This window comes from Clupea harengus, chromosome 13 (genome assembly GCF_900700415.2).
Source record: "Clupea harengus chromosome 13, Ch_v2.0.2, whole genome shotgun sequence".
NCBI lineage: Eukaryota > Metazoa > Chordata > Actinopteri > Clupeiformes > Clupeidae > Clupea > Clupea harengus.
In genome coordinates this window covers 2,836,153-2,861,682 of record NC_045164.1, presented here as the reverse complement: position 1 = coordinate 2,861,682, position 25,530 = coordinate 2,836,153, and the positions used below count along the sequence as shown (strand labels likewise).

Here is a 25,530-nt window from a genome sequence, read left to right as displayed (position 1 = left end):
GACAGCAGTTTTATAGCTATTCAATATCAACAATAGCCTATGCGAGGCAAGGTTTTACTATTAAACAAAAGTTAAAAGCAGAGAGGCTGTTTACTTTCTTTTAGCTGCTGATGTGATGTGATATATTTAGTGCAGAAGGGCGGTCTGTGTATACTTAAGGTTTGGATCATTCCTGCTGCTCTTAACCTCTCCCTGGTACTGTTATTAAAGCTGTGTGAGTGTGCCTTGTGTATGTTTGGCACTATGTGCATGTGCAATCGTTGGGGTTCTGACATACTGTGGGAGCATATGTGTCTCGGGCATTCCTAGTGCTTTATCTTTGTAAGCATGTATTCGTGTGTGTGTGTGTGTGTGTGCGCGTGCCTTGTATGTGTGTGTGTGTATATATATATATATATATATATATATATATATGTGTGTGTGTGTGTGTGTGTGTGTGTGTGTGTGCCTGTCTCTGTGTGTATGTGTGTGCGTGCCTTGTATGTGAGTGTATATGCCTGTCTCGTGTGTGTGTGTGTGTGTGTGTGTGTGTGTGTGTATATGTGACTTGTATGTGTGTATATATATATATATATATATATATATGTGTGTGTGTGTGTGTGTGCCTGTCTCTGTGTGTATGTGTGTGCGTGCCTTGTATGTGAGTGTAAATGCCTGTCTCGTGTGTGTGTGTGTGTATGTGACTTGTATGTGTGTGTGTGTGTGTGTGTGTGTGTGTGTGTGTGCCTGTCTCTGTGTGCGTGCCTTGTATGTGAGTGTATATGCCTGTCTCGTGTGTGTGTGTGTATATGTATATGTATATATATATATATGTGTGTGTGTGTGTGTGTGTGTGTGTGTGTGCCTGTCTCTGTGTGCGTGCCTTGTATGTGAGTGTATATGCCTGTCTCGTGTGTGTGTGTGTGTGTGTTTGTATGCATGTGTGTGTGGGCTATGCATAAATGAAAGGCAACAATGTCTTTCCGCCAGGGGCCTGGAGCTGTCTCTGTGTTTATGGCCAAACGCGGCATGCTGACAGGCAGCCCCAGCAGGGCCCGTGCCACCCTCCGTATGGTAGCTAGTCATTAGATACATCTCCCCCTGTGGCTGTGAGGCGCATCTAGCCCGTGTCTCATTCCTCCATAGGGCTAATTTAGCTTCCGCAGACAGTCTCACTGATATTTCCCACTCTGGCCAAACAGATAAGTCATACATGGCTAAGCCTCACAAAAGATCACTCTAAGCCCGAAGCGGATGCTGCTCTATAGAGCTGACTCCCTGTGCTGAAGCGTCCGTGGTTGTGGGGGGTAGGGGGGTAGAGAGGGAGTATTTGGGTTTAAACCAGGGTTGCCTATGTGGTGTGAAGAGAGACCATGTGGTTAATTTTTATCCACTTTTATTTTGCAATATGACCAATATTTTATCATATTCAACTGTGTATGAAAAAAAGTTAAGTCACTGATTTATTCTTTCAAAAAGCTAAATACATTAAGCATTGGATCAAGGCACATACAAGACAGGCCAAAGGGCATACAATGCACTTTGGTCTTAAGTTGTAAAGAACAATAAAATCGTGGCAACATAAAAAGTGGCTTAAATTGGAAAAAAAAATACAAATAATATTTATTTTTAAAAGAACAAAAAATAGCCGACACTTTGTATTCCAAAAAAGCCAAAATGTAATTCTTACCATGTCATTTTTTTACTGCCCAGGATATATTCATTTTGAAGGGCAATATTGACATTGACGTATGAAACACTGTACTGAAAGCTCTGATGTCGTTTTCCCTTGTTGACTTGAACAATTGAGTTTTGGTGTCTCCTGTGTCACCTTGCCTGTCCTGGTTTCACTGAAAGACCACCGTCTCCTTGTAAAGATCTCTGTGTGCTTAAATTGCCCCTGTGTTGTGACTGAAGACACAGGAGTGTAGTCCAGGGAACTGTGCTGTGGGTCCGCATGTCCCAAACTACTGGGAATAATCTATCTCCACAAGCAAAACAAAGCAGAGAAATAGAGTCTGACACTCCGCCTTGGTTAACTCTTTAACTAGGATTCCAGGCACAAGCCCTGCGTTTCCATGACACTGTCGTATATGCTCTGTGCTCTTCCCTAGAAAAGACAAAATGGGCGAATTCTCTCCATGTATTGAGTCAGCTGTGCCCTATTTCCCAAGGTACTTGTTTTTTGCCTTTCCATTTGTTTTTCTGACAGAAACATAGCGAAAAGAATGACCTGTGCTTTATACTACAAGGTTCTCTAAAATCTGATTGTTCAACACAGCAATGAAAACCCCACTTTCACAGTTGACAAGTCATCATATTTCAGTAGAACACAAAGTTTTTTTTTAATTGGTCAGAAACCTTAAGCAAAGGAAATACAGTACAAATTACTACAAATCTCTAAAATATAGAATTGCAGTTAGTGACTGCATTCACTGCCAGCTCAGTGATGGCCTGCAATTTGAACATTTGTCTTTTAATAAATTGTCCTTAAATATAAATTATATGGCAAATGTACAGAACATTGCTTTCTCAGTCTTTTAGATCCAGTGTGTTGCAAAAGACCAACTATTTCTTAAGTCACTCATTCATGATCGAATGTCTTTGAAGTCTGTATGAAGTATCATGAGTGAGAATGGTCTGAATCTGGTATTCCACTGTCTCTGTAACTTCTGTTGTTCATGGTGTTCTTCATTTCACTGGGCGGACTTTTGTAGAGGCTCAAACCATTAGGAGGAAAAATTGTGTGTATCACAAACTCCTCCTTGGACACAGGAACATGATTTATTGGTATCATCTGAAAAGAAGCCTCTCTAATCTCAAGGATGGAAGTGTCCTTCTTTGTTCCTGCCTCAGCGTAATCATCCTTCCTTCGTCGGCCTTTGTTGTATGTGCAATTTCTGGAAAACAGAGAGCCATTCCTGTGCACATACCAGCACACCAGCGCTAGCATGATGATGGCCAAAAGTGCCACAGCCCCTCCGATAATAGCAGCTAAAGGCAGACTGGAATTTTTGTAAGGCTCCTTCTCTTGTTCCCTGTTCAAGGTGGTGGTGGGGTTGTACGCTTTCAGGGAGCTGGTTTCTGTCTCTATGCAAACAGGTGCCTCGTCTGACAGGTAAATGTTACTAGTCTCCATGGGAACCATGCATATCCGATAGGAGGACTCGGGATCTAGAGCAGTGAGGAGATACTCCGTCCTCTCCCCTTGTACGATGGTCTCCGTGATGGATCCAAAGGCAGGGCTATGTCCCAGCTTTAGCCAGCTGAGCCTCAGGGCAGTCATCGGCTGTGATAACCTCCAGGAAATGTGGACAGTCTCTGCGTTACTGGACCTGACATTTATAGTGATGATCTTTCTGCCAGATGGTGTGGTGCTACGGTAGTTTTTACTTAGATCCGGACCTTTGACCACAGGTCTTTTAGTCACATACGAGGGCCACTGAGGCTTGGAGGGAGGCAGCGTGTTGGAGACCGTTGTGGTTTCGTAGGTGGGTGCTGGTACATCCTCGTCTGTGCAGTCAAACTGCTCTGTGGACAGATCTTTGATAGCCATGCCTTTCACCTTGTCAGGACCCTGACACATGAAACCCCGCACGTTGACCTTTCCAGGTAGGGTGCGCAGCCAATCACGAACCCACTTCATGTGGCAGTTGCAGTACCACGGGTTGTTCCGCAGCAGCAGCTGGGTGAGGTTATCCAGGTCCTCAAAGACGCCCATCGGCAGGCTGCTCAGGTTGTTTCCCGACAGGTCCAAGCGATAGAGCTGCCTTAGGAAGGCAAAGGCCCCAGGTGGCACCCGGTTGATGTGGTTGTCCTGCAGCTGCAGTTTCTCCAGGCTAGTGCCGGGCAGGTTGGCTGGTGGCGACGTCAAGGAGTTGCGCACCAGCGAGAGCTCTGTCAGGTTGATGAGATTCACAAAGGCCATCTCCCCGATGCCTCGGTTGTTGAGGAGGTTTCCGTCCAACACCAGTCGTTTCAGGTTGATGAGGTCCTGCAGCGACAGCTCGGTGATGGAGGAGATGCGGTTGTCATCGAAGCGCAGCTCCTCGATGGTCATCGGTAGACCAGGGGGGATGGTGCTCAGGTGGTTACGGGAAAGGAATAGCAGCCGTAAGTGATTGCTGTCCCTGAAAGCCCCATCTTCTATGCTGACGGCTGACACAGAGTTGTCATCCAGGTGCAGCTCCTCAATGATCGGGATCTGAGCCAGAGAGTCGTGAGTGATCATACGGATGTTGTTTTCCTGCAGATGAAGCTCCTTCACGTTCAAAGGCAGGTTAGTTGGGAATTCGTCCAGGTTGTTGCAGTATAGGTAGATCTTCTCCACGTTGACCAGCTTGCGCAGGTCTGCAGGAATTCCGGCACTCCTGATGCGGTTGTTCTGCAGGAAGAGGATGGTGGCATCCGTCGGGAGACCGCTGGGGATGGAGGTCAGCTCTCGGTCGTTGCAGTAGATGAACGTCCCGTCACAACGGCACTGCGAGGGGCAGGAGTCTGAGGTGACCAGTGGCTTGGCCAGACTCAGGAGTAATCCTGCTCTGACGAGGAAGGCAAGGAAGAATCTGTTCTGATACACCATCTTGAGTGCCGTCTGTTGAGTAGATAGAATATGCCGAAATCCCCCTGGAGGTAAAAAAAGAGGAGCAAATTTAATGCAAACAGCCTTTTGAGGAAAAGTACTGCCATGCTCTAATAATTACTGTTTGTATGTATGCTGCCTCGAGCACCTTTTCTATCTAAATGATGCAATTTATGACGCCATGTTTCCTGTTAAATTAATCAGGACGTGGCCATTGATATGGTCAAACAAAGAAACAAATTAAAAAGAACAAACGAGCCAGTGCCTGTGGTGTTTAGATAAACATTTTGATTAAAGTCATTTTTGATATTTTTATATTAAAATGGTCATGACAAAGTTAGGAAAAAAGTAAAAGTGAATAACAATTAGATACACATTTAGTAAAAAGTATGTGGAAACCCTTTGCTACATGACCTTGACTTTGAATTTAGTGCCTGTGCAATGTTTTTTTTTTCTTTTCTTCCCCTTCTCCTCGTTGGCTGGTGTAATATAATAGCAGGACCTAGTTGTTTTACACATTTCCTCAGTGAGGCTGTGTGTTTCAAGGCTGCCTTTCATTGCAGCAGACTGCATGGGTGAACAAGTCAGGCCTTGTTGATTAAGTGTTGTAAAACCCTCCTGCTCTTTCACCCGGCTTCTCTCCCGGATTTGTGTCCGTGGTTGGGCATTTCAGATTAGGCTTTCCTCTTTCGCAAGGTGCGGAGGAGGAAAAGAGATAACATTTCTCCATGAATACTGATGGAGAAGTAAAAGGTGTGTAAGCTGTTGATTTTCAGCTTTGTGTGAACTGTCAGGATTTCTGGGCTCTCTTCACATGTAAAATAGTTCCTGAATCCAAATTTAATCTCCTGAATAAATGCAAGACATTTACTGGTAGAATTACTTGAACAGATTATTTTACAGAGTTACCTCAGGCACAAATAACGGCAAAAATCAACAGGAACAGCCCCGAAAAAAGTATACAAAGGAATTGTAAATCTTGTCTACTGTCTTTTTGCAATTAATCCTACGGAACAGAATATGTGAACTAGTTTACTTCCTGGCTGTTCCTTTTTTCTGTGTCTACTGAAGTGTGGTTTTGTGTTTAATTAGTCTAATACTGATTTATTACTTTAATTATGAGGTGCTGTCCTGACCTCTCTTCCTGCATTTCTCATTAGAAACTGTGGTTTGGTCAGTCAAGCGTGGAGAGGCACAGCCATTCATATTTGTCATACCTGATTTAAAAGAACCAGTAAATCCTCTGCCGCCACCGACAATCCAATGAGGCCTTTAAGCTCCTCTTTCTTGTTCCTTTCAGGAGCCGTTTGTCAGTGTTGTCTGAGGGGTCTCTTTGGTTAGATCCTGACCTGGTCGGTATTTGCTGAACTGATCCTTGTTTGTGCGGCTGACCTTTTGTGTTGTACCGCGGTGTCCAGAGTTCATGCCATCAAAGGCTTTGCCATGGTAGATAAACCTATAAAGAAAGCTCCTCCACTCTGAGACAAACCTCAGGCTTCCTGCTCCAGTGCTTGCATGCAATTCTGAGGATAATAAAGAAAAAACAAACGGCACATGCAGAATCCCTTTATGCGCTGGAGCAATAGCTTGGACCCCAAATTAGAGCCTTTTGTGTTGGTCGGAGGCTCCTTGTCGGGGGGGGGGGGGAATAGGCCTGGACAACGGCGAATCCTCTCTCCTATGCAGACTGGCATACAGGCCCAAAGTTAGGCTGAGCCATGTCAAGATGCCGTATCACAGGCTCAAATCCAGGACTGCTCACTTCCAAACGCCCAGGCCTCCGGTTATCCCAGAATCCTGTTCTCTTGCTCCAGGCTTTGACATGAATAATGTATCCAGCCTCGTGGCTCTGAGGGAACACCGTGCTGGCGTCGTTCCGGTCCCCACCTCTCTCTCCTCGGGAACCTGCGGTTTCTCCTGTCAGATGCCCACTCCGTTTCCCATGCTGCACCTCTCCTCAGGTCACTCCCTGGAAACCCAATCAGAGAGGAAACACGTTAAGTCATCTCACTTTTGTGCCAGCAGCACTCCCAGCTAAATTCCAAACATCTCATATAAACCTTTTTTGCTAAGGGGTCTCATATCTGAAAGATCTCATTCAGGGGGAAAGAAAACGCCTGAAAGTTCAGTATTCTGGTATTACATTTCCGGGAAAGTTGCACAGACTTGAATTCCCATGCACTGATTTTAGTGTGCTGTTACAGCTGATTGCTGTATAGATGCCCATTTAAGTCAAATGGAAGATGATATTTCTTAGATGAGAATAGTTTTGCACTGCACTTTTGCCCTGAAGTAAGTGGTTAGTTCCTTAAAAATAGCCCTAAACAACACACGATGACATAATTGTAATTATGACTGCCCAAGTCAAGTTTACAGCCGCCATAATCATGAAATGTCTCCAGCATTCAAAAAAACATCTGGCCTCTTGGCTCTTACTCAAAGAGGAAACATTAATATCTATTAGCCATTTAAGTGAGTCAATAACAGGATAATAAGGCTCCGGTCATTTTTAAAACCGTATCAAAGGTAGATAATGTAATTTATGAACAGAGTGACATAAAAGATTGATTTAAGAAATCTTCATACAATTAACCAGTTTCATGCATAGGCCTATTTCTAAGATAGCGAGTTACAGGAGTTCATGAGTAACATGGAGAGCAGTTACATAAAGAATGTTTCTCCTGGTTGTTCAGCTGTTCATGGTGGGGGAGATGGCGTTTAAAGCTTATGGTGTTTCTCTGTGCCAGTACATATCTTTGCAGTTTGGCTTACTTTGGCTTTAGTTGTCTGCCTGAAATATATAGAGGCCACTATTTGTGAAACCTGGATTAGGAGGACTGTTTTGGATTTTTGTCTTAAAAAAACCTTCCCCTGCCCACGCTGTGGTGATTGTGTGTGTGTTACCCTGACCACCTCTAACCCTAGCCCCCCCCCCCCAGCTTTTTTTTCTATGGTGATAGGAGAAAAGAATTTCTTTGCATATGAAAAGCTACAGTGGTTGAGGCCCTGTCACAATGGCAGTGGGCGGGTTGCTCCAGCTTTGCTCAGTTGTCTGGTGGATTGTGCTTTCAGTGTTTTCACTCTGGCTGGCTGCTGGTTGCTGGTTACAAAACTAAAATGAGAAAACTGTTGAATATGGGGGACAGAGGCGAGGGGTGTGTGTGTGTGTGTGTTGAGAGGAGGGGGAATCTGACCGGGGCTCGATCAATGCTGATTGTTTCCCTAAAGCACAGCTGCCCTGTCTTCTGGGTCCATACACGCGCGCTCTGGGCCCTTCAGCCTGCTTGATGAGCTCCCGAGCAAGAGAGGGAGTGCAAAAACAACAAAAATGCCCTCGCACGGGTTAAACATGCACATGGGCAATGAACCTGGCTCATCTGGACCGCTCATGAAGACCAAGACGGCCATCTCATGCTTGCCACCTCCTGTGGCCGCCTCTCACCCCTAGCCCCCCATCTGCTCCCTCCCCTGGCCTACTTCATGCGGGCCGCCTTTCCTTATACAGCGGGTAAAAATAGAATTTCCTCTGCCAAGCAAAACGATACAGGCCTTTCTGACAAACACAATAGTTTGTGTCCTTGCCTGGAAGCCGCCCAGTGCACTGGTGCTGCTAACCCTGGCAGTACAACTGGACGAGGGTAAGTCAGGTAACACGCATCTGGCCACTTAACTGTTGTACTGCCTGACAAGAGGGGGAAGATTAGGGAATTGAGAGCCTAGTAGTAACGCGATTATGGGTCCAGCGAGCGACGGAGTCTAATAATACAGCTCTTCCTTCTGTTGTGTCTAAATACGGTGGCACGTTTAGCATTGTAATTGTAGATTAGAGCTCAACAGCAGATGTGACCTTAGCATCAAAGCTGACATAGCATGATGGTCACTGTATAACATATAGAGGGTGTGTTATAAATGTCAGGGTCACCATACAAATTTGGTAATGATAAACGCATTTGGTTAATGTTACTCCTACTGGAGGAGTAGCAGCGGATTTTCAGAGCGTTCAATTATTTTCTCTTTTTTCTCCCCAGATACCACTCTTAATTTGTGAGTTGCCCTTGCCATTCTTGCCTCAGTGTGACCATCCTGCAATCACAGTTTGCACGTTTTTTTAAAAAATGCTCTCAGAGTTGTTTTTCTGGGGTAAAAATGTATTTTCTGTAGTGACAAATGAATTGTAATGATATGAATTATACAACCATTTAACATAATTGATACAAAATTCAGATTATGTGTTTAAATTTGCATCGACCTGAATCCTAAACATATACATTTACATTCTTCATTTCCAGATATAGGCCTTGGCAATGTATTGTTGATTTATGCTCAAACTACACTGCCAATGGTATAACAAACATCTGTTCTTAGTGAGTCGGGGCTTACAACTCCGCTAATTAGAATGTGATGGAGCTTTGCCACGGACATTAGCACACAACAAGAGGCAATGTGGCAAAGGGGCCTCTGAGAAGAAGCCTTGATCACTCCACAGGCAGATAGGCAGGGTATAACAGGCGAACAGCAACCGCCCCCCTCCCCAAAAAAATGCCAAGGAATGTGAACAAAATAGCTGTACCCAGCATATATGTATTATTTCTGAAAATACACTCACGTACCCCGTCACTGAATGAAGCTGTTAATGCGTACCCCCGTTAACCAGGCAGGCCCCGCTGCCGAGGTGATGAGAGCCAGTTTTTTAGTCGGCCTGGCTAGCTCCTTTTTTCCACGCTCATCGGATTTCACCAAAGTAGCTGCGCCCCATTGTTCATTACAAGGCAAGCATGAGGGCCTTGGAATCTGCTCGGAGGGAGCCCGAGGAGGGCCTGCTCTAGTGGTTTTAGTGAGTCCCTCTTCCCAGCATTATCAGCTTTTTCATTTGGTTAAACTTTTAAGCCCCCCTCTTCTCCTTTTACTCCACTCGGACAAAACAGGATTTTTTTTTTTTGAACCGGGAGAGCTGGGGGTAGAGCATTCAATGATGGACACCTCTCTCTATTGGTCTAATAAGATCCTCTTGCCGTCAGGAGATTTTTCTAATGGTCAGGACCTGCTTCTGCTTCATTGCCCTGCACTAGTGAAGTTAAATGGAGCATCCTGGTCAAAAACTGTGTGTTACATCCACAGCTATGGCTACCTAGTGGTGAGCCTGGCTCGAGCACACAAGGCCAGGCAAAGCCAGCCACAGCGGGCTCAACACACACTAATGTGTCTCTAAGCTACAGTAACAGGGCGAAAGATTTCATGCCCCACAGACAAAGAATCTGGGCAACACATGACGATGGAAAATTAAGTGGAAACTATTTAATTCCTGCCAAAAAGTATTTCAGAGCAACATTGTGCCTTTATTAATACCCAAAAATGAGAGTGGACCTTCATGAAGTAAGTTTAGAACGAACTCCTGAATTGTATAGGGAAGAAGGTATGATTTAGAAGTAATTTCTCCCCTATTTACTTATTTAGATTTTGGATAAGTTTGACTATAATAATCTACTGATACAAGTGTTTAAGCAGTCCTGGTTTCTCGAATAAGAAATAAGATTCTTTGTGTTCTTGTTTTTCCAAGAAAATAAGGTTCTTTGACTTATCATAAATGACTACATAAAAGTGAGTCTATTGAGCATGAATTGACATTAAAATGACGATAGAAAATGATCTCGATATTTTTAGCTTTGGCCTCAGTTCAGTGTGGATCTTCTTGTGACTTGTTCCAGTTGAGGGAAAACAGATTTTTCTCTCCATTAAATAATAAATGCAGCACCCGAAGGCCAGTTTCAACGGATGGCCTTTCTACACTGTTCTCTACGCACGTGTTCACGAGCCCCTCACACAAATCTTTCCTGTCTGCTTTGCCATTTACATTCACAAAAAAGGGATAATACAATACATAGGAAGATGTCGCCAACTAGAGCAGGAAGAAATGTGTGGACGTGGCTGAAATGTAAAATGAGCAGCTAAACTGTATTTTAGAGCTGAGCAGATGATCACCCCCCCCCCCCCCACACACACACACACACACACACTCCCATGTGTCCCCAGGCCTCCTTAGGCGGAGAGGAGACTGAGGCAGACTGGGGGTCTCGCTGTCTATTGTGCGGGCTGAAAAGGGAAGGTCTGCGGCAGCTGCACTGTTTTTCCCCACTTGGGGGTGGTAGGCGCTCCTGCATGAGGCTTGTGTGAGCGTCTGACTGACTTACACACATCCTTTCACACATACACACATACAAGCAGTAGACTGGCGTAGCCTTAATTACCATATGTACGCACCCTCTAGTCAGTCAGGTTGTTTGTTGTAGCCACTGGCTCATGTTGATTTGCCTACACCGGACTGCTTATGTTTACGCTCTGACAGATGAAAATTGAAGTACGTTGTGTATTTGCATGAGCTATGATCCTCCCTCATCTGGTCTTCCCTTTATGTCTGTCTGCTCCCCTTTTAATACATGAGTGTATTTTATATAAAAAAAAAAAGAAAAATCAGACCTTAAAAAAGTTTCTAAAAACTTATAGTGCAGGCTTAACATTAAAACAAAAATGCTGCTTAACTTTGAATAGAATAGACAGATCTAATGTTATTGCCTAGGTTAAAGGTTAGCGTCCAACATGAGGGCGGAATTTTGTCCGACTATTATTTTTTGTTTTGTCAGGGGCACAAAGGGTGACAGCCTCTTCTCTAAAGGCCTGAAAGACTCATCCATTTAGTGGTGACTCCCAATGAATGCAGTGGGCCACTACGATTTGCCTGTGGTAGTCGACACTCTAAACAATGGGCCTTCTACGTCTATCGCTGCCAGCCAGCAAACATACACTACAGGCACAGTTAGCTTCTAAATCTGATGAGTGCTGAGTCCTGCTCTCCATTTTGATTCTTCCAAAGTGAGAACTCACTCTTTGCTTGTGTATTTGGGGTGTTATTGGCTTTGAAGTAGACACACAGCCATGTTTGTGTTGATTCAGTCAGAAAAAAGGAGCTGGCTAAGTGGGGTTTGACACCATTTCACAAAGATCAATGGTATGGTTAATTTGATCAGCCCCTCTAAATAAGTCACACACCCAAATGTGTCTCTTTCTTCTTCAAATGTTAAATAGAACATGGGTCAAAGGGGGACAAAGAATGTGTACATTTTCGCATATCCCTTAAAATATGTGATTTTAAATAATATTAAACACGACGTACCTAACCTCGTGAAAATTAAAGTGAGAAATACATGTAGAGGCTGCTGCTGTGTCATTTTGGATCTAATAGACACAACACAGGCTTAAACCACCTATCAGTTCAATGCAGATTTAAAAAAACTGAGTTAATCAGATCTATCTGACAGAGCTGGGTGTTATCGTCTAAGCGGGGCTTTTGCTGCTGGATGTTTATTGAGACCAGGCGATATTTATCTTCACAGAGCCGTGGTAGTTGTGTGGCACCGCTTCAGGCTCGACGGCACCTAATAAGCTAAAGTCTACACGATAACATCAGAACTAGCATTGCTCCATCTGATGGACCCTAACTGATTTTAACCAGCCGAAATCTCGCAGATCTGTAAGGTCTGTCTTATGCGCAAAAAGGGAAATCCTCAGACATAACAACTTAAAAATCACACGTCGAACGTAGCTTTAAAAAAAGAAGTGCCAAATGAAAGGAGAATATCAAGGCCCTTGCGTCTGTTTGGCTAAATGGGGGATACAAATGGCCACTGGTCGACCACCGCATTTGACGGACTTTTCACAGCAGCTCAAGCTGCCCCGTGTGTCAAGATCTGCATCTCCTATCGGCATCGTAATTCCAGGCACTCACAGGGACATCCAAAGCTCGGGCTTCGAAGGCAATGCCAACAATCTACCCCTCTCTCTTCCTCCCTATCTGAGACTGTAATACGGTTTCAGGTCCGTAACCAGAGACAGAGAAAAAGATAGAAGATAACGCAAAATTCTTAGTCAGAAGTTTTCTAGGTCCCTGTTGCTCGCGCTTAACACGAAAGTACTAAATGGAAAGCCAGTATTGGCACCCTCTCTGGTGTCCAGTTTGACCCTTTAGCTTGAGCCAGCGACTTGCGTTGCCATATCTCCTAAATCTATTTGGCAATGCAGATAGTTACAGAAAAGAGAAAAACCCTGCAATGCCCAGGGTAAGATGGAGCTGTGTGTGTTAGTCTCCCAGCACACGGAGTCCGTGAAAAGGGAGAATTGCGCATAGGCGACAGCGAAACAACTTCTCTCCTCTGGTGTTACCTGAACGGCAAACGGTTTAAAGAATCGTGACAATTTGTGTTAAATCTGCAACTCGATGAAAAAGATACGGGTCTCTGTTTGCCTGCGTATTTTTTTTTTAAACCGCTATCCGCAAGAACCATAGCCTTCTGCATTTTGTGTTTGTTCAGGCGGTGTAGACGATGATTGTTGTGATGTTCGTATCACTAATTTGTTCATATACACGTAGGCTACATTAGTATTTTTTTGGTGGGGAAAGCTTTTACAAATAATGTTGGGATGAACTCTATGGCAAAGGCTGGGGCTGAGTTGCGTTGAAATATAAAATGATATATTAACAAACCTCCCCTTGTTTGAAAATAACCATGGAATACAGTACATATATTATTTTATTTTTAGTAATAATATACAAGTGAAGGATCAGTTCCACTTTCAAGAAAGCAACAGATCCATAACAAAGCACACTTACCTGGTGAGTCAACAACTATAAAGCGAAACAAAAAATATCCTTTAAAAAAAAATCAGTCGGCCAGTAGAGTAAATCCAACAGAGCGAAATTAGTGATGTTTCCAGATCCAAAACCCAATCTCATGTAGAGAATTTCTCCGCAGCAGCAGCAGCGGTGTGGTCGCACTGTGCATGTGTGTGTATGTGTGTGCGTTTGCGCGCGTATGTGTGTCTGCGTTGTGGTGTCCTCAACACACTTTACACTCGCACACACTCCTTTGGCTCGGAGAGGACAGGAGGACTGGCAGGACAGATCGGCTGCCTAGAGCGCACTACAAGTGTGAGGCTACATCTGCCTCTAGCTCTGCTTCAGTACAGCGCTGATGTCATCGGTGGGAGGGGTCTTATTCACTTTCCTCCCCTTTCCCAGTCTTTCTTGCTCCCGGTCTTTTTAAGTCCACCTTTTCCACGCTTCTGCGATAAGCCAGGCGACCACTAGGGGGAGCAGGAGAAAGTGAGATGACTTGTGGTGCGGCCACCTCATGTGTTTGTGAATAAACGGTGAGAGAATACCAGACATAGAAAGAGAGGGAGACGGTGAGGGGGCGTGTAAGTGGATAGGTGTTTGTGGTTTTTCAAATGTATGTGTACAGTGGTAGATGGAGACTGTATGAGTGTGAGAAAAAATATCTATTCTCAGTGAGAGAGAGAGAGAGTGAGTCAGTGAGTACTTTATCAGGTTTTGGTTTTGTATCTTTAGAAGAGAATAAGACCTTGCCGTAATGCTTACTCTGTGAATATGTGTGTGTGTTTTGTGGGAGTGCACATATATGTATGTGTGAAAGGGAGATATATAACACTGTTAATGTGTTTCTTTTGTACTCCGTGGCGAATGGTATTGGACTACCTTGATCCCACAGTCCATGTCTTGTTTTATATTAAAAGCATTAGGCCAGAAGGGTGGCGTTTAAATGTTTCTGTCACCCAACATGTTGATCTTACCAAGAGCAGTGTGCTTCTTATTGCTCATTGCTTATCTTAGTGCTACCATATTGGTACAGTGGGGGAGACCCCAGAGAAAAAGCCTTCCCCACTATCTCCTAGCCTAACCTTCCTTTCCTGCTTGCCCATACCTGCTTCCCTGTCTCCTGAGGCCAGTGTCTCACAGAAATGTGATATCTCTCTCTCTTTCCCACTCTCTGTCTCTTTCTCTCTCTCTCCCCTCTTTCTCCACATTCATCACTCAGTGATGTAATTTTTTTCTCTCCTTTGTTAATTGCCCCCATCACTCTCTTGGCGCTTTTGATATCCTACCCTCTCCCCTCCATTAGTCTTCCCATGACACCGCTCTGCCAGCGCTGCGACTCCAGGCCAATCAGAAGTGAGCGCTGCGGTCCTTGAGCGGGGCAGATAAGGCCAGGGATGACCTCCACTCACCCCGGTGTGTTTGCGTCAGCTGTTTTTGACAAGAGAGAAGAGCTCGAAGTAAGCTGCCATTGTCCCCATCTGGAGAGGCTGTTTGTTAGCTAAAATGGCCTTCCAGTTCAAACCTTAACATCTGCTGGAGCTTCAGTCGGACAAAGTGCTCCACTTATCGGCTGCTTTTCTGTTTTTTCCCCCCCTCTTTTTCTGTCCCCTCATCCTGACGAGCCGTCTGTTGTTGCCTCATGCTCTCTTTGTGAGAGTGTGTTTTCAACTGGCCTGAAGTGGCAGAGGTGATATTAAGTTACCGTAACCTGCACACGGGAGCCCTTCGACTGGAGCTGTCCAGGCTGTCTGTGGAGCGGAAACTGGAGAGGCCCAGGTGTTGTTCAGGGTGGAGGGGGAGAGCAGGGGGGGGGCATGGGGGGGTCAAGCAAGCAGCAGATTTGTAGGTGAGAAAGGGTCAGACCTGATTCCTCTTGACTGGGCCAACCCCCCCCCCCCCCCAATCCAGGCACTGACCCCCCCCCCTTTTTACCCAGGTCAGATGGTTGCACCTCTTTCTCCAGCCTTGTGGTGCTTTCCTCCTGCATCTAACCTGCGCCTGTCTGTCAGCAGCTCCTGATTGACTCTTGATCGTTCAAAGAGCCCCATAGGAGAGCCATGCGTGTCCGGTTACTGTTATCTCAATAGCTGAGGTGGGGGGTGAGGGTGGACGTGGGAAGTGAGGAGGGGTGGTGGTGATGGGGGGTCAGCCGTGTGGATCACCTCTTGTTTAGGGTAATGGACCCCTTGTCTTTCCCTAGGATGCAGTTTACCTTATCAGAAATATCTGGCTGTGTTTTGACAACACAAATATCTTTGAAGGAGCTACATAGCTGTCTCAGTGCCCCCTGTGTGTGTGTGTGTGTGTGTGTGTGTGTGTGTGTGTGTGTGTGTGTGTGTGTGTGTGGGTGGGGGGGGGGGGTTGAGCATAGCTAAGTTTATTAAAGCACTTGATTTGGTTAAGTGTGTGAACAAGGGGGCTTTTTGAGTCTGCTCTAAGTGGGTAGACGTCTCTGGAATCTTCAGCTCCCTTTCTGGGCTCCTTCAATGAGCCATTCCTGTCTAGCAAGGTCTATTTCTTCATTTAATTTCCTCCTCTTGAAGCTGTCTGGTCTCTTTCTCTGGCTTGTTTACCTTTTCAAGTAGTGAGGTTTGTCTTTGCAAAAAAAGGACAAATAAATTCCAAGTGTGTAGAATAGGCCTTGTATTTGGCTTGAATAGATACATCTGTTTTCCAGCTTTAAATGTCTGAGCGTTGTGAGCCAGCGACCAGAGCATAGGCAGAGAGCCTCGGCACTGCTCTGTCTGGTGAGAGATTTGAGAATGATTTTTCTTCGATCTCCTGTGTCTCCACTTGCTCTTTGACTGGAATACATTATTGATGGGCTCGCTCAGGCCTGAGCCATTGCCCAATTAAAAGCAACATGGAGCAGCTCGTGCCAGATAGCTGCTTGTATTTTTTTCTCTTTCTCTCTCTCTCTCTCTCTCTCTGCTGCTCTCTCTTTCTGCCCCCCTCTCTCTTTCTCTCTCTCTCTCTCTCTCTCTCTCTGTGTCTCTCTATCTCTCCCTCTCTCCCATTTACCTTCTGGTTCATTTCCATATTCATCCACCACGGGCAATTAGCAGTGATCTCTGAGCCGTCCGTCTCCCCTCCCCTCCCTCCCCTGTCAGCCTCGAGACCTTTCCAATATGGCCAAATGTGAAATCCAGGCCTTCATCCAGAACATATTCTGAGGTGTGTGTGTGTGTGTGTGTGTGTGTGTGTGTGTGTATGTGTGCTTGTGATTTGTAGGTGTGTAAAACAAAACAGTTTTATGCGTCTCATACTATATGTGGGAGCCTTGTTGGTGGGTTGTGTGTGTGTGTGTGTGTGTGTGTGTGTGTGTGTGTGTGTGGGGGGGGGGGGGGGGGGGGGGGGGCAGTGTACATGTCAGCGTATTTTACAATCTGGGCCACCGACTGGGTCTTTGTATGAATCAGCCCCACGACATGGGACAGTAGCTCTGGGTGATCTGAATGTCTTTGAGTTGGTCAGCAGTGCGGCGCTTCGGGCCCCCCGGTTCTTTTTTAATGCAGATTCCAGATGTTTACCGTTAGCTCCCCCCCTTTCCCCAGGGACTGAGGCTGAGAAAGGGAGCAAAGCCCCCTTGAACAAAACCAGGCGAAAGAAGGCTGACATCCTGCTGGTCGGTCAGGCCAAGTCAAGTCAAGCCAGGCCAGGCTGGGGGGGGGGGGGTGGTTTCTCAGCCAGCAGTCTGTCTCTTGTTTTGTGTATTTGTCCAGGACCCGGGGAATCCACACAAATAGCCCTCTCGGCTGTTTTCTCTTCTCCTCTCTTTGTCTTCTTTGCTTGTTTTTCTAACTCCTCTTGTCCTGGCCACAGGGAAGGAGGGACAAAGAGAGGCTCAGAGAGGAGTCAGGATTGGGGGTGGGGGGGGGGGCTTTAGGAGGGGGTCTGAGGGAGGTTGGGGGAAGGGGGATCAGTTCCTTGTCGACCATAAGGAAACCTCTGGACCCCCCAATGGGTTAATGAGCTATGAAACAATGCTCTGTGATCAGATTAGATAGCCCGGGCCATCCCATAGGTCCACTGGCTGACAAGAGACAGTGGAGCCATCAGCATACAAAGCCTTCCCAGTCTACAGAGGGGCTCTAATGTGGTTCGTTCAAGCACTTCTCCTTTCCTCCCCCCTTCTCTGTAATTGGTTTACAGTTTCAGCAGTAAATCTGTAATTAGCCAACTTACCAACTTCCTATGGCCCTTTTTAGATAAATGGTGCTTTTTATCAGGTCAGCGGGTGTAATTCTGTCTGGGAGTTGAAATATTGAAAGCGGATCTGGTTTCAAAGACTTTCCTGTTGCTGCCTGGCTTTTCCCCAATTGTGCGGCGCGGTATCGGACGGAATGATGAAAGCCGTGAAAGGACCCGGTGCTCTCAGGAGCGGTATCTTATCACCTGTTATCAAAGAGCTTTCTCTCTGTGTCGAGAAACAACTCAGGACCACACGGGGAAGAGAACTCCGACGTCACGGTAACGAACAAGAGCATGAGGGGAAGAAAAGGAAGAGGTGATGAAGAACGGCTCTGCCAGACCCCTTCAGCCCCTTTGACATGGTGGAATGAGAAGACGGAGTGTTCCACAGCACTGATCACAGGGGCTTTGGACTGTGGACACACACACACGTATACATACACACACACCCACACACCCACACACATGCACATTTGCAGTCTTGCAAGCATACTTACAGTCCACAGTTTTGCACCGATTGCATTATTTAGGCTACACCTTTTCAGGAATGATTACAGAGAGAGGCATTTGAAACAGTTTTCCAGCTCATCATCCCTTGTTCAATCAAACATTTACATGCTGAGTGCCCGCCTGCATCTTTTCTGATCTCTCCCACCCCTCCCTGTTTCTCTCTCTCTCTCTCTCTCTCTCATTTTCTCTCTCCCTCTCTCTCTCTCTCGCTCTCTTTCTGTCCCTCAACCGCTGTCTCCCTGTAAATGAAAGCAAAGCTGTCGTTCACAGCTGTTCCTAGCAGCAGCAGCAGCAGCAGCAGCAGCAGCAGCAGCAGCAGCAGCAGCCCATTTGCGTGTCCCTCATGAAGGATGCACTAGTGCCTCAAACACAACACATTACTCCACTGCAACACATCTGCTGTGAATCACCAAGCTGGAGAAACAAAAGCAGAGCTATTTTGTTCTAATGTGCCACAACGTTCCGCCCATAGCCTCGGCTCAGCATGGGGGGGGGGGGGCACCTTTCAGTCCTTTTCTTTTTTCTTGCGGCTCCCATTAGACCATGCGTCTGCCTTTTCATCTTGTGTGCCATCCATTTCAAGTGGTCACCTATCTCTAATGAGTCGTGTCTGATTTGGTTTGGTAGGTTTGCATTGTTAATCTGTCAGGAGGAGTCCAGCTCTTGAGCTCAATGTCCTTGGACACTGGGCCCTCGGCACGCTGACTTTGAATAGTTCACCACAGGTGAGGAAGGCTTGATCAAGTCAAACTCTTCATATTGTCTCCTGTGCCCTCAGGGAGAGCCTTGAAGCCTGTAGAAGTGGAAAGTGGACAGGATGGCATGTTTTTCTCGTCTCCTGTGACGTGTGTGTGTGTGTGAGCATGTATGAGATGTGTTTGTGTGTAGGCCTGTGTTTGACGTCTCTGTGTGTGTAAGCGTGTGTGTGTGTGTGTGTGTGTGGGTGGGTGTGTATTTAAAAGAAAGAGAAAGGTATTGAAAGAGACATAGAGGTGCTCTGGTGTGAAGCCATAAAAAAGGAGAGAAATTGGAGCCACTGTCTCACTCTCTCCCAGTGGATGCTCCAAGGTGTTTCTTGTGACGCCTCGGACCATTTTAACCCAGGAAAGGTGTCTGTGTCTGACACCGGCCTCTGGCATGCAGCTCCGGAGTGAAAGGCCCGATCACATGCTCCTCAAAGAACACAAGAACAAAGTGCTGACAAGCCTGTGGGAGGTACAGTCCAGTCCAGTCCAGGTGTATGGCTCTCCCATGCACCCCCCCTCCCCTCCACAACCAATACCACACGTGTCATTCTCACTGAGTAGAAGGGACTGTGTGGGAAACATGGGAGAACTCAATCTCCTTCAGTCCAGGTGGTCCTTTGCTAATGTGTATTCACTTTTTCCTGTCCTTTCCCTTTGGGCGCAGGAAGAGACTAGTCGGCTTTGGCTGGCCTGCTTTTTGGAGTGTCGAGCTACTTATAGAGAATTTCCCCTGTGTCACATTTCCTAGCCTGCCTCACTCCGAAAAAGAAAGAAAGAAACATTACCCGCGCTTATCATTCCTTGACTATCCACTGCATGGCTGTTGTGCTGTTTCATTTTTTTGGTGTAGTGAATAGATGCCTTTGGAATTTCATCATATTCCCGATGGGCCTTTAAAATTTTCAGTGAAGGTGGTTGTTATAGTTTTGTATGGACTGGAGAAAAAGGTCACAGCAATAAGGGCGAACATGACATTTCCACTGAGTGTGTATGCGTGTGTGAGGTAATGCATGCTGAGATCCTCTCTGAGAGGGAAAGAGACCTGCTTTATGAGTGTCATGGCTGTTGTCATCACTGTGGTACGAGCCGGGCCCCACATGCAATGCTCCCAATGCGCTTGTTGTTTCAGCGGCACGCTTTCTTTCTGTTCTGCTTTGTGTGGTCTAGCCTGGGCTGTGCTCGACTAAAAGCCCTTATTTCATCTGACCAGCAGGACACCCACACACAGAAATCACTTCCAGTTAAAGACTAATGAATCAAGGTGTTGCCGGTCTCTTTGAAGAGGTGTGGAGGGCTGTGGTGTTGGTGTAGAGGAGGAGGAGGTGAGTGTGAGTGTGTGAGAGAGAGAGAGGGAGAGACAGAGGAAGTGAGGGCTGGAGGAGTAGGAGGGGGGAGTGTTTGATACGTGTTATGTGTCTGTTTCTTGTTCCTGTTCGCTTAAGCTGGAGTACCTTCCACTCCAGTGCTAATTCAGCTCACACAAGGCCCTCTTATGCCCCTTCAGCCAAACCTTGTGTGTGTGTGTGTGTGTGTGTGTGTGCGTGTGTGTGTGGGAGTGTATGAGTCTTTGTTTGGGTATAGGAGAGTTTTGCAGCGTTTTTGATGGGTTATATAGGGTTAGTCAGCAGCAGTAAGTGTTTCAGAACCCCAACATAGAATCATTCATAGTCTCTCTGGATTGTTTGTGTGTGTGTGTGGGTCAGTCAAGGAAGACTCCGACTAAGACATTTTTCTATTCTGTAAATGATCCACTGGATGAGCATAATTCTCTGTGTATGCGACTGTACTATACGTAAGCATACTGTGCGCTATACTGTATGTAAGCCTGCCACTGAACATTTCGCATGGATTTATCCTAAACTGTTTATAAAGTTGTGTTTTTCCCCTGATGGTGTACTTGGCAGGTCTTGTGGGCTCGTCTGAAAATGGCTGTGATTCATCATGTAAATCTGCCTCTGCTGATTGAATGGCAGCTGCTGTGCACAAAAAGCTTCTCTGTAAAGGGCTTTCAGTAGCTATTTTTCTCATTTGTTTTAAAGGTCAGTCTCCATGCTGAAAAATGTCAGCCTCCTCTATTTGGATGCATTAAGCAATGTTATTACATTATATGGTCAAATACCAGAGTTGCAGTGAGCCAGACGAGCTTTTCTCCTTCATTTTCTCCTGCCTTAATCGACCCGTCATACAAAATAAATAAATAAAAAAAAGAACTGTTAAATGACAAGCACTTAAAGCTGAGAAAAGCTGTGAACAAAAGCATGAGGACAAAAGCCTCCATTTTTAAACACACGCTTTTTGGTGGCATTTGGACTTGGGTGGCTTCTTGCTCTTTAGGCGGGGAAATTAGCTGCACTCGAGCATCGTGTGGTTTGTTAAAGATCAGATCTCGTCGTTCCGATTATCCTCATGGGCTGATATCTAACTGTTCAACATGGCAAGCATAGCCTCTGTTATATCGCCGTGTTGAGTTGAAACTCGTAGAAAGTCTCAGGAAAGAAAGTGTCCTGGAGATGGCTTTAATTAACCCCTGAGGATTAGCCATTTTGACTGCTTTAGCATGGCTAGTATGGGAATGTCTCAACGCATTGATTCATTGGGACCAGGGCTCTTGGAGGCCCTACATCTGTGCTAACAGACGGCCTTAAGACGTGAGCAAGAGGAGGCTGTGGCTGGTCTTGATATGCTGTAGTTTTTGACACTACTCCATCATGCACAGTTTTTGGACAACCTTGAGCCGAGTAAAAGAAAACGCAGACATATTTTTAGATATATACACAGCGCCTGCAAAACATCAAGCAGGACGTCTTTAAGCAGGAATGCACGCCTGCACATTTAACAGTTACAGCTGCTGAAATTGAGTGGTGAACAAACCAGTGGGCATTGTTGAAAATCCAAAAACCGTAGTAGTGTAAAATTTATTTGCCGGCATCCGGACGGCATTTATTCTCTGACCTCCCAGTTCTTTCATGCTCGGCTGCGTTGATTCAAATAAAACAGCCATGCAGACATTTCTCTATGAGGCATTCTCTCTTCCTCTCAATCTCTTTCTCTCTGTCACTCACTCACTTGGGTGCACACACACACACACACACACACACACACACACACACACACACACACACACACACACACACACACACACACACACTCCTGTACATCCACAGTGAGAAAAGCTCATCATACACATTCTGTCCAGACATGTGTGAGAAGACTGCATTAGCAGCAGGATGTTGCTTTCTTCTGCTTTCGCTGCTGTGCCGTGTAACCCAAGAGGCCTCCTCAATTAGGAGAGGAAACAGGGAGGCCGTGCATAGACGCCGTAGTCCCTAGCTAGCGTCTCTTGCCCTGCTTGGTTTTAAAATGCATCTTGGGCAATCTGATCTGGACAGCGCTAAATCCAAGTGTATATGACCTCCAAGACGCACTGTGATCCGATCACTCAAACCACTTGCCGAGGTGGTCTGGGCCTTGCACATATCTTTACCACATATATTTTGTACTGTGAGCACTGATTGTGTCCCTGACAGTAGGCAGTAGTGAAACATAGGCAGTAACAAAATCTGAACACACGTGTTCAGCTTGGCATCTTGGAGATGCTTGATAGTCATAGGTAATGTGACTCGGCTGTCCACTTGTGATCCAATTCGCCAAGGTGCATTTCAAAACGAAATGTAAACAGGGCCTGTCTCCGTCTCTCTCTCTCTCTCTCGCTCTGCCTCTCTCTCTTTCTCTCCTTCCCTCCCCCTATCTCTCTCAGTCTTTTTCTGAGTTGTCTTTGGATGAGCAAGAGTAGCGACCAGGTGACACCCCCCCCACCTCAGTTTGCCTTGGCTGTTGTCATGTCTGCCTTGAAAAAAAGCGGCAGCAACTGGTGAAACACCCAGTCAGGCAGGACTGCAACAGGTGAGGCACTGGTGAAGCACTCGCATAACTCACGTCTCTATGTCTGCAGGCTCTTTTCAGTGTGTGTGTGTGTGTGTGTGTGCGTGTGTGTGTGTGTGTGTGTGTGTGTGTGTGAGCAAGTCTGCGAGTGCCTGTGTGTGTGTGTGTGTGTGTGTGTGTGTGTGTGTGTGTGTATATGCAAGTGTGCATGTATGTGTGTGTTTCTACAGAGTTGTGTATGCAAGCGCCCGCGTGTGTGTGTAGCTCTGTCAGCTCCTCGACTAGAATGCCCAACCGCAGCACAGGGGCCCCTGAAATGTTTTGCCACAGCTGCAAAGTCTTTACAGTTCAGTTGCAGGCGTTGGGTTTTATGTGCAATATGTGCCTCCAGTTGCTGCCAGGTTTCCTCCATGTTTGTTTCTGCTTCTTCTGGAGTGGTGTGCGGGGCTACCTGGCCGCTTATTCACGGATGCTGTTGGCGGTCTGGGGTGCTGATGCAGGAGGGAAGGACAGCCTTATGGATTTGCTGTGGTTGGTTGGGGGGGGGGTGTTGCCTTTTGAAACAGCTGTGTTTGTACATTGGTGCACACAGTTATCCTATCATCATCATTTATTTTTGTTAACACCCCCCACCAGATGAGGGGTAGGGCGGGCTTGGAGTCGATCCATCAGCCTTCTGTCAGTCAGGTGTGGACTGTCCACGCACACACACAAGCATACACAATTACTTTCTCTGTCACACACACACACACACACACACATACATGCCTCCTCTTGGTTTCAAGCTGACTATCAAACTCCTGGTGGTGACGTGTCTTATTGGGTGGGAGGGTGGTTCTAGTGTAATCAGCTTAATGTACCAGGGGTAGGAGAGAAAGGGTGTGTTTATTTTGGAAACCAGGTGCATCCCACACCTGCGCTGGTGTCCTCCACCTCTTGTCTAATTGGAGTGCAATCTCCCACTAATGGATATTCTCTCCATCTTTTGTGTGTGTGGTAGAGAAGAGGCTCAACTGGGAATTACTGCAATCCTTCCAAACCCCCCAGAGAGAACCGGTTTCTCCCCTTACTTTACCTCGGTCAGTCTCCATTCAAGAGCTGATCCACGCCGCGGAAACCATATTACCACAAGAGCATATTATTGATTGCCTGAACTCGAGTCTGCAACAGCCTGTGTGTGTGCTTGTGTGTGAGTGTGAGTGATAATGTGGGTCTTATGCCACATGTGCGGTGTGTGCAGTTTTCACCGCTGCTGTAAAACACAGGGACAGCAAGGGGCCTGCTCCGTGTCACTGTTACAGACAGAGAGTTCAAGACATTTCATACCAAGAGAGCAAGTCCGTGTGCAGTATAATTCATAGGCTACATAAAACACTTCATTCTCTCTTTCTCTCTCCCCCTCTCTTTGTGCTCCCCCCTCTCCCTCTCTCTGACTCTCTCTATATCTCTACTATACGGTACACTATATTTTGTACTCTATATTATATGTTGGAATACCCTGAGAGCAGTTGGACCTGACAGGCTTTGTCACTTGGACAGCTTTGACTGCAATCAGAGCCACAGCAGTGCTGCTGTAGGAGGTGTATCCCAGCAGGCTCTTGGAAACCCAGGGTGGGCCCTTCCCTACCACAAGAGCAGTATTTTACATGATCTTAAAAGGCCCACGCGCAGCCCTGTCAGGACTTGAAACTGACAGGCTGTGAAAAACAGTGCATCCTGCCGTACCCCGTCTGTCACCTGTGCAAGTGTGTGTGTGTGTGTGTGTGTGTGTGTGTGTGTGTGTGTGTGTGTGTGTGTGTGTGTGTGTGTGTGTGTGTGTGTGTGTGTGAGAGCATATTACGTGTATGTGGTACTTCATGTGTAAGTGTGTGTATGTTCTGTATGTGGATATACTGTATTTGCTTTCGCTACACATTCACCTTGTAATGCAGTAGTGTGTCTGTCTGTCTGTCTGTGTCTGTCTGTCTGTCTGTCTGTCTGTCTGTCTGTCTTTCGGTCGGTCTGTCTCTGTCTATCTGTCTCCTGTGTGTGTGTGTGTGTGTGTGTGTGTGTGTGTGTGTGCGGCACGGTGCACGGTGCGCGGCGCGGCGTGGCATGGCCACCGACACAAACGCTTAAAGGAATCATGGTGTTCATGTGTTTCTTTTAATGACAGCAGTCAATATAACAACTAAACATCGGAACATGTCTTTTTATGACAATTATCCACAAAGTGTGCAGCTTTTGTCGCTGCAGTGGTGTATCTTTCTGGGATTCTGGAAGAACATTTTTTGAGATATTTGTGGCCTAAAATTCCTAATTTCGCAGGAGCTTTTCCAAAAAGTTGCGATGAAAGTTTTTATTTTTAGGTTTTTGTTGCAATGAAATTGGCGAAACAAGTTAAAGTTGCGATAAAAAGTTGTGAATTGTCTTCTTTGTAATTATAATTGAGTTATTTGTTGAAAAATAACTGATTAATAAACAAACATTAATTCATCAAGAACAAAACGATTGAGAAATGGTCCTCTTAATAACCTCACCAATATGCCAAACAAAAGATTACCAGGACTACAAAAATGTAGCAAAATAGGCTTTACTTATCCACAACGAAGTGCACATGTTGGCATTACAAAAGGACCAGTACGACTGAATAAAATGTTATGAATGTCTCAGCCTTCATATGACGAAAAAAAAAAAACAGCCTGTGTCACTATGATCTGTCTCGTCATCTGACGTCCTGCCTGTGTTTCTGCCGTTCTCATTGCTTATCAATCTATTTCGCTATCCTTGTTGTCGTCCAATTTCAAGTCATCCATTCTTCAACACTAGCTTCTACCTTGTCTTCAAACAGAAAGTAACGTTAAATCTCCATGGCAACAGCTCTTGAGGGTTTGGCAAATAATCGGATTTATTGCTTCCTTCATTATTCACAGCAAAATAAATAATTTTCGTTACATTTCATACATTTATTACCATACTCTATGTAAAAAGGG

At 45.9% G+C, this 25,530-nt stretch overlaps 2 protein-coding genes across 4 annotated transcripts in view; one reads left to right on the top strand and one right to left on the bottom strand.

Annotated features, from left to right (window-relative positions):
• The window catches only part of macrod2 (mono-ADP ribosylhydrolase 2), a 455,835-nt gene that overhangs the window by 78,043 nt on the left and 352,262 nt on the right, over positions 1-25,530 (top strand). The gene's annotated exons all lie outside the window — the stretch shown is intronic.
• Positions 1,359-14,131, bottom strand: flrt3 (fibronectin leucine rich transmembrane 3). The gene is made up of 3 exons (XM_012829889.3): positions 13,224-14,131; positions 5,779-6,530; positions 1,359-4,605 (listed from the first exon to the last, which is right to left on the bottom strand). Exon 3 carries the CDS (start codon positions 4,559-4,561, stop codon positions 2,603-2,605), a length of 1,959 nt encoding a protein of 652 aa, XP_012685343.1. The 5' UTR covers positions 4,562-4,605; positions 5,779-6,530; positions 13,224-14,131; the 3' UTR covers positions 1,359-2,602.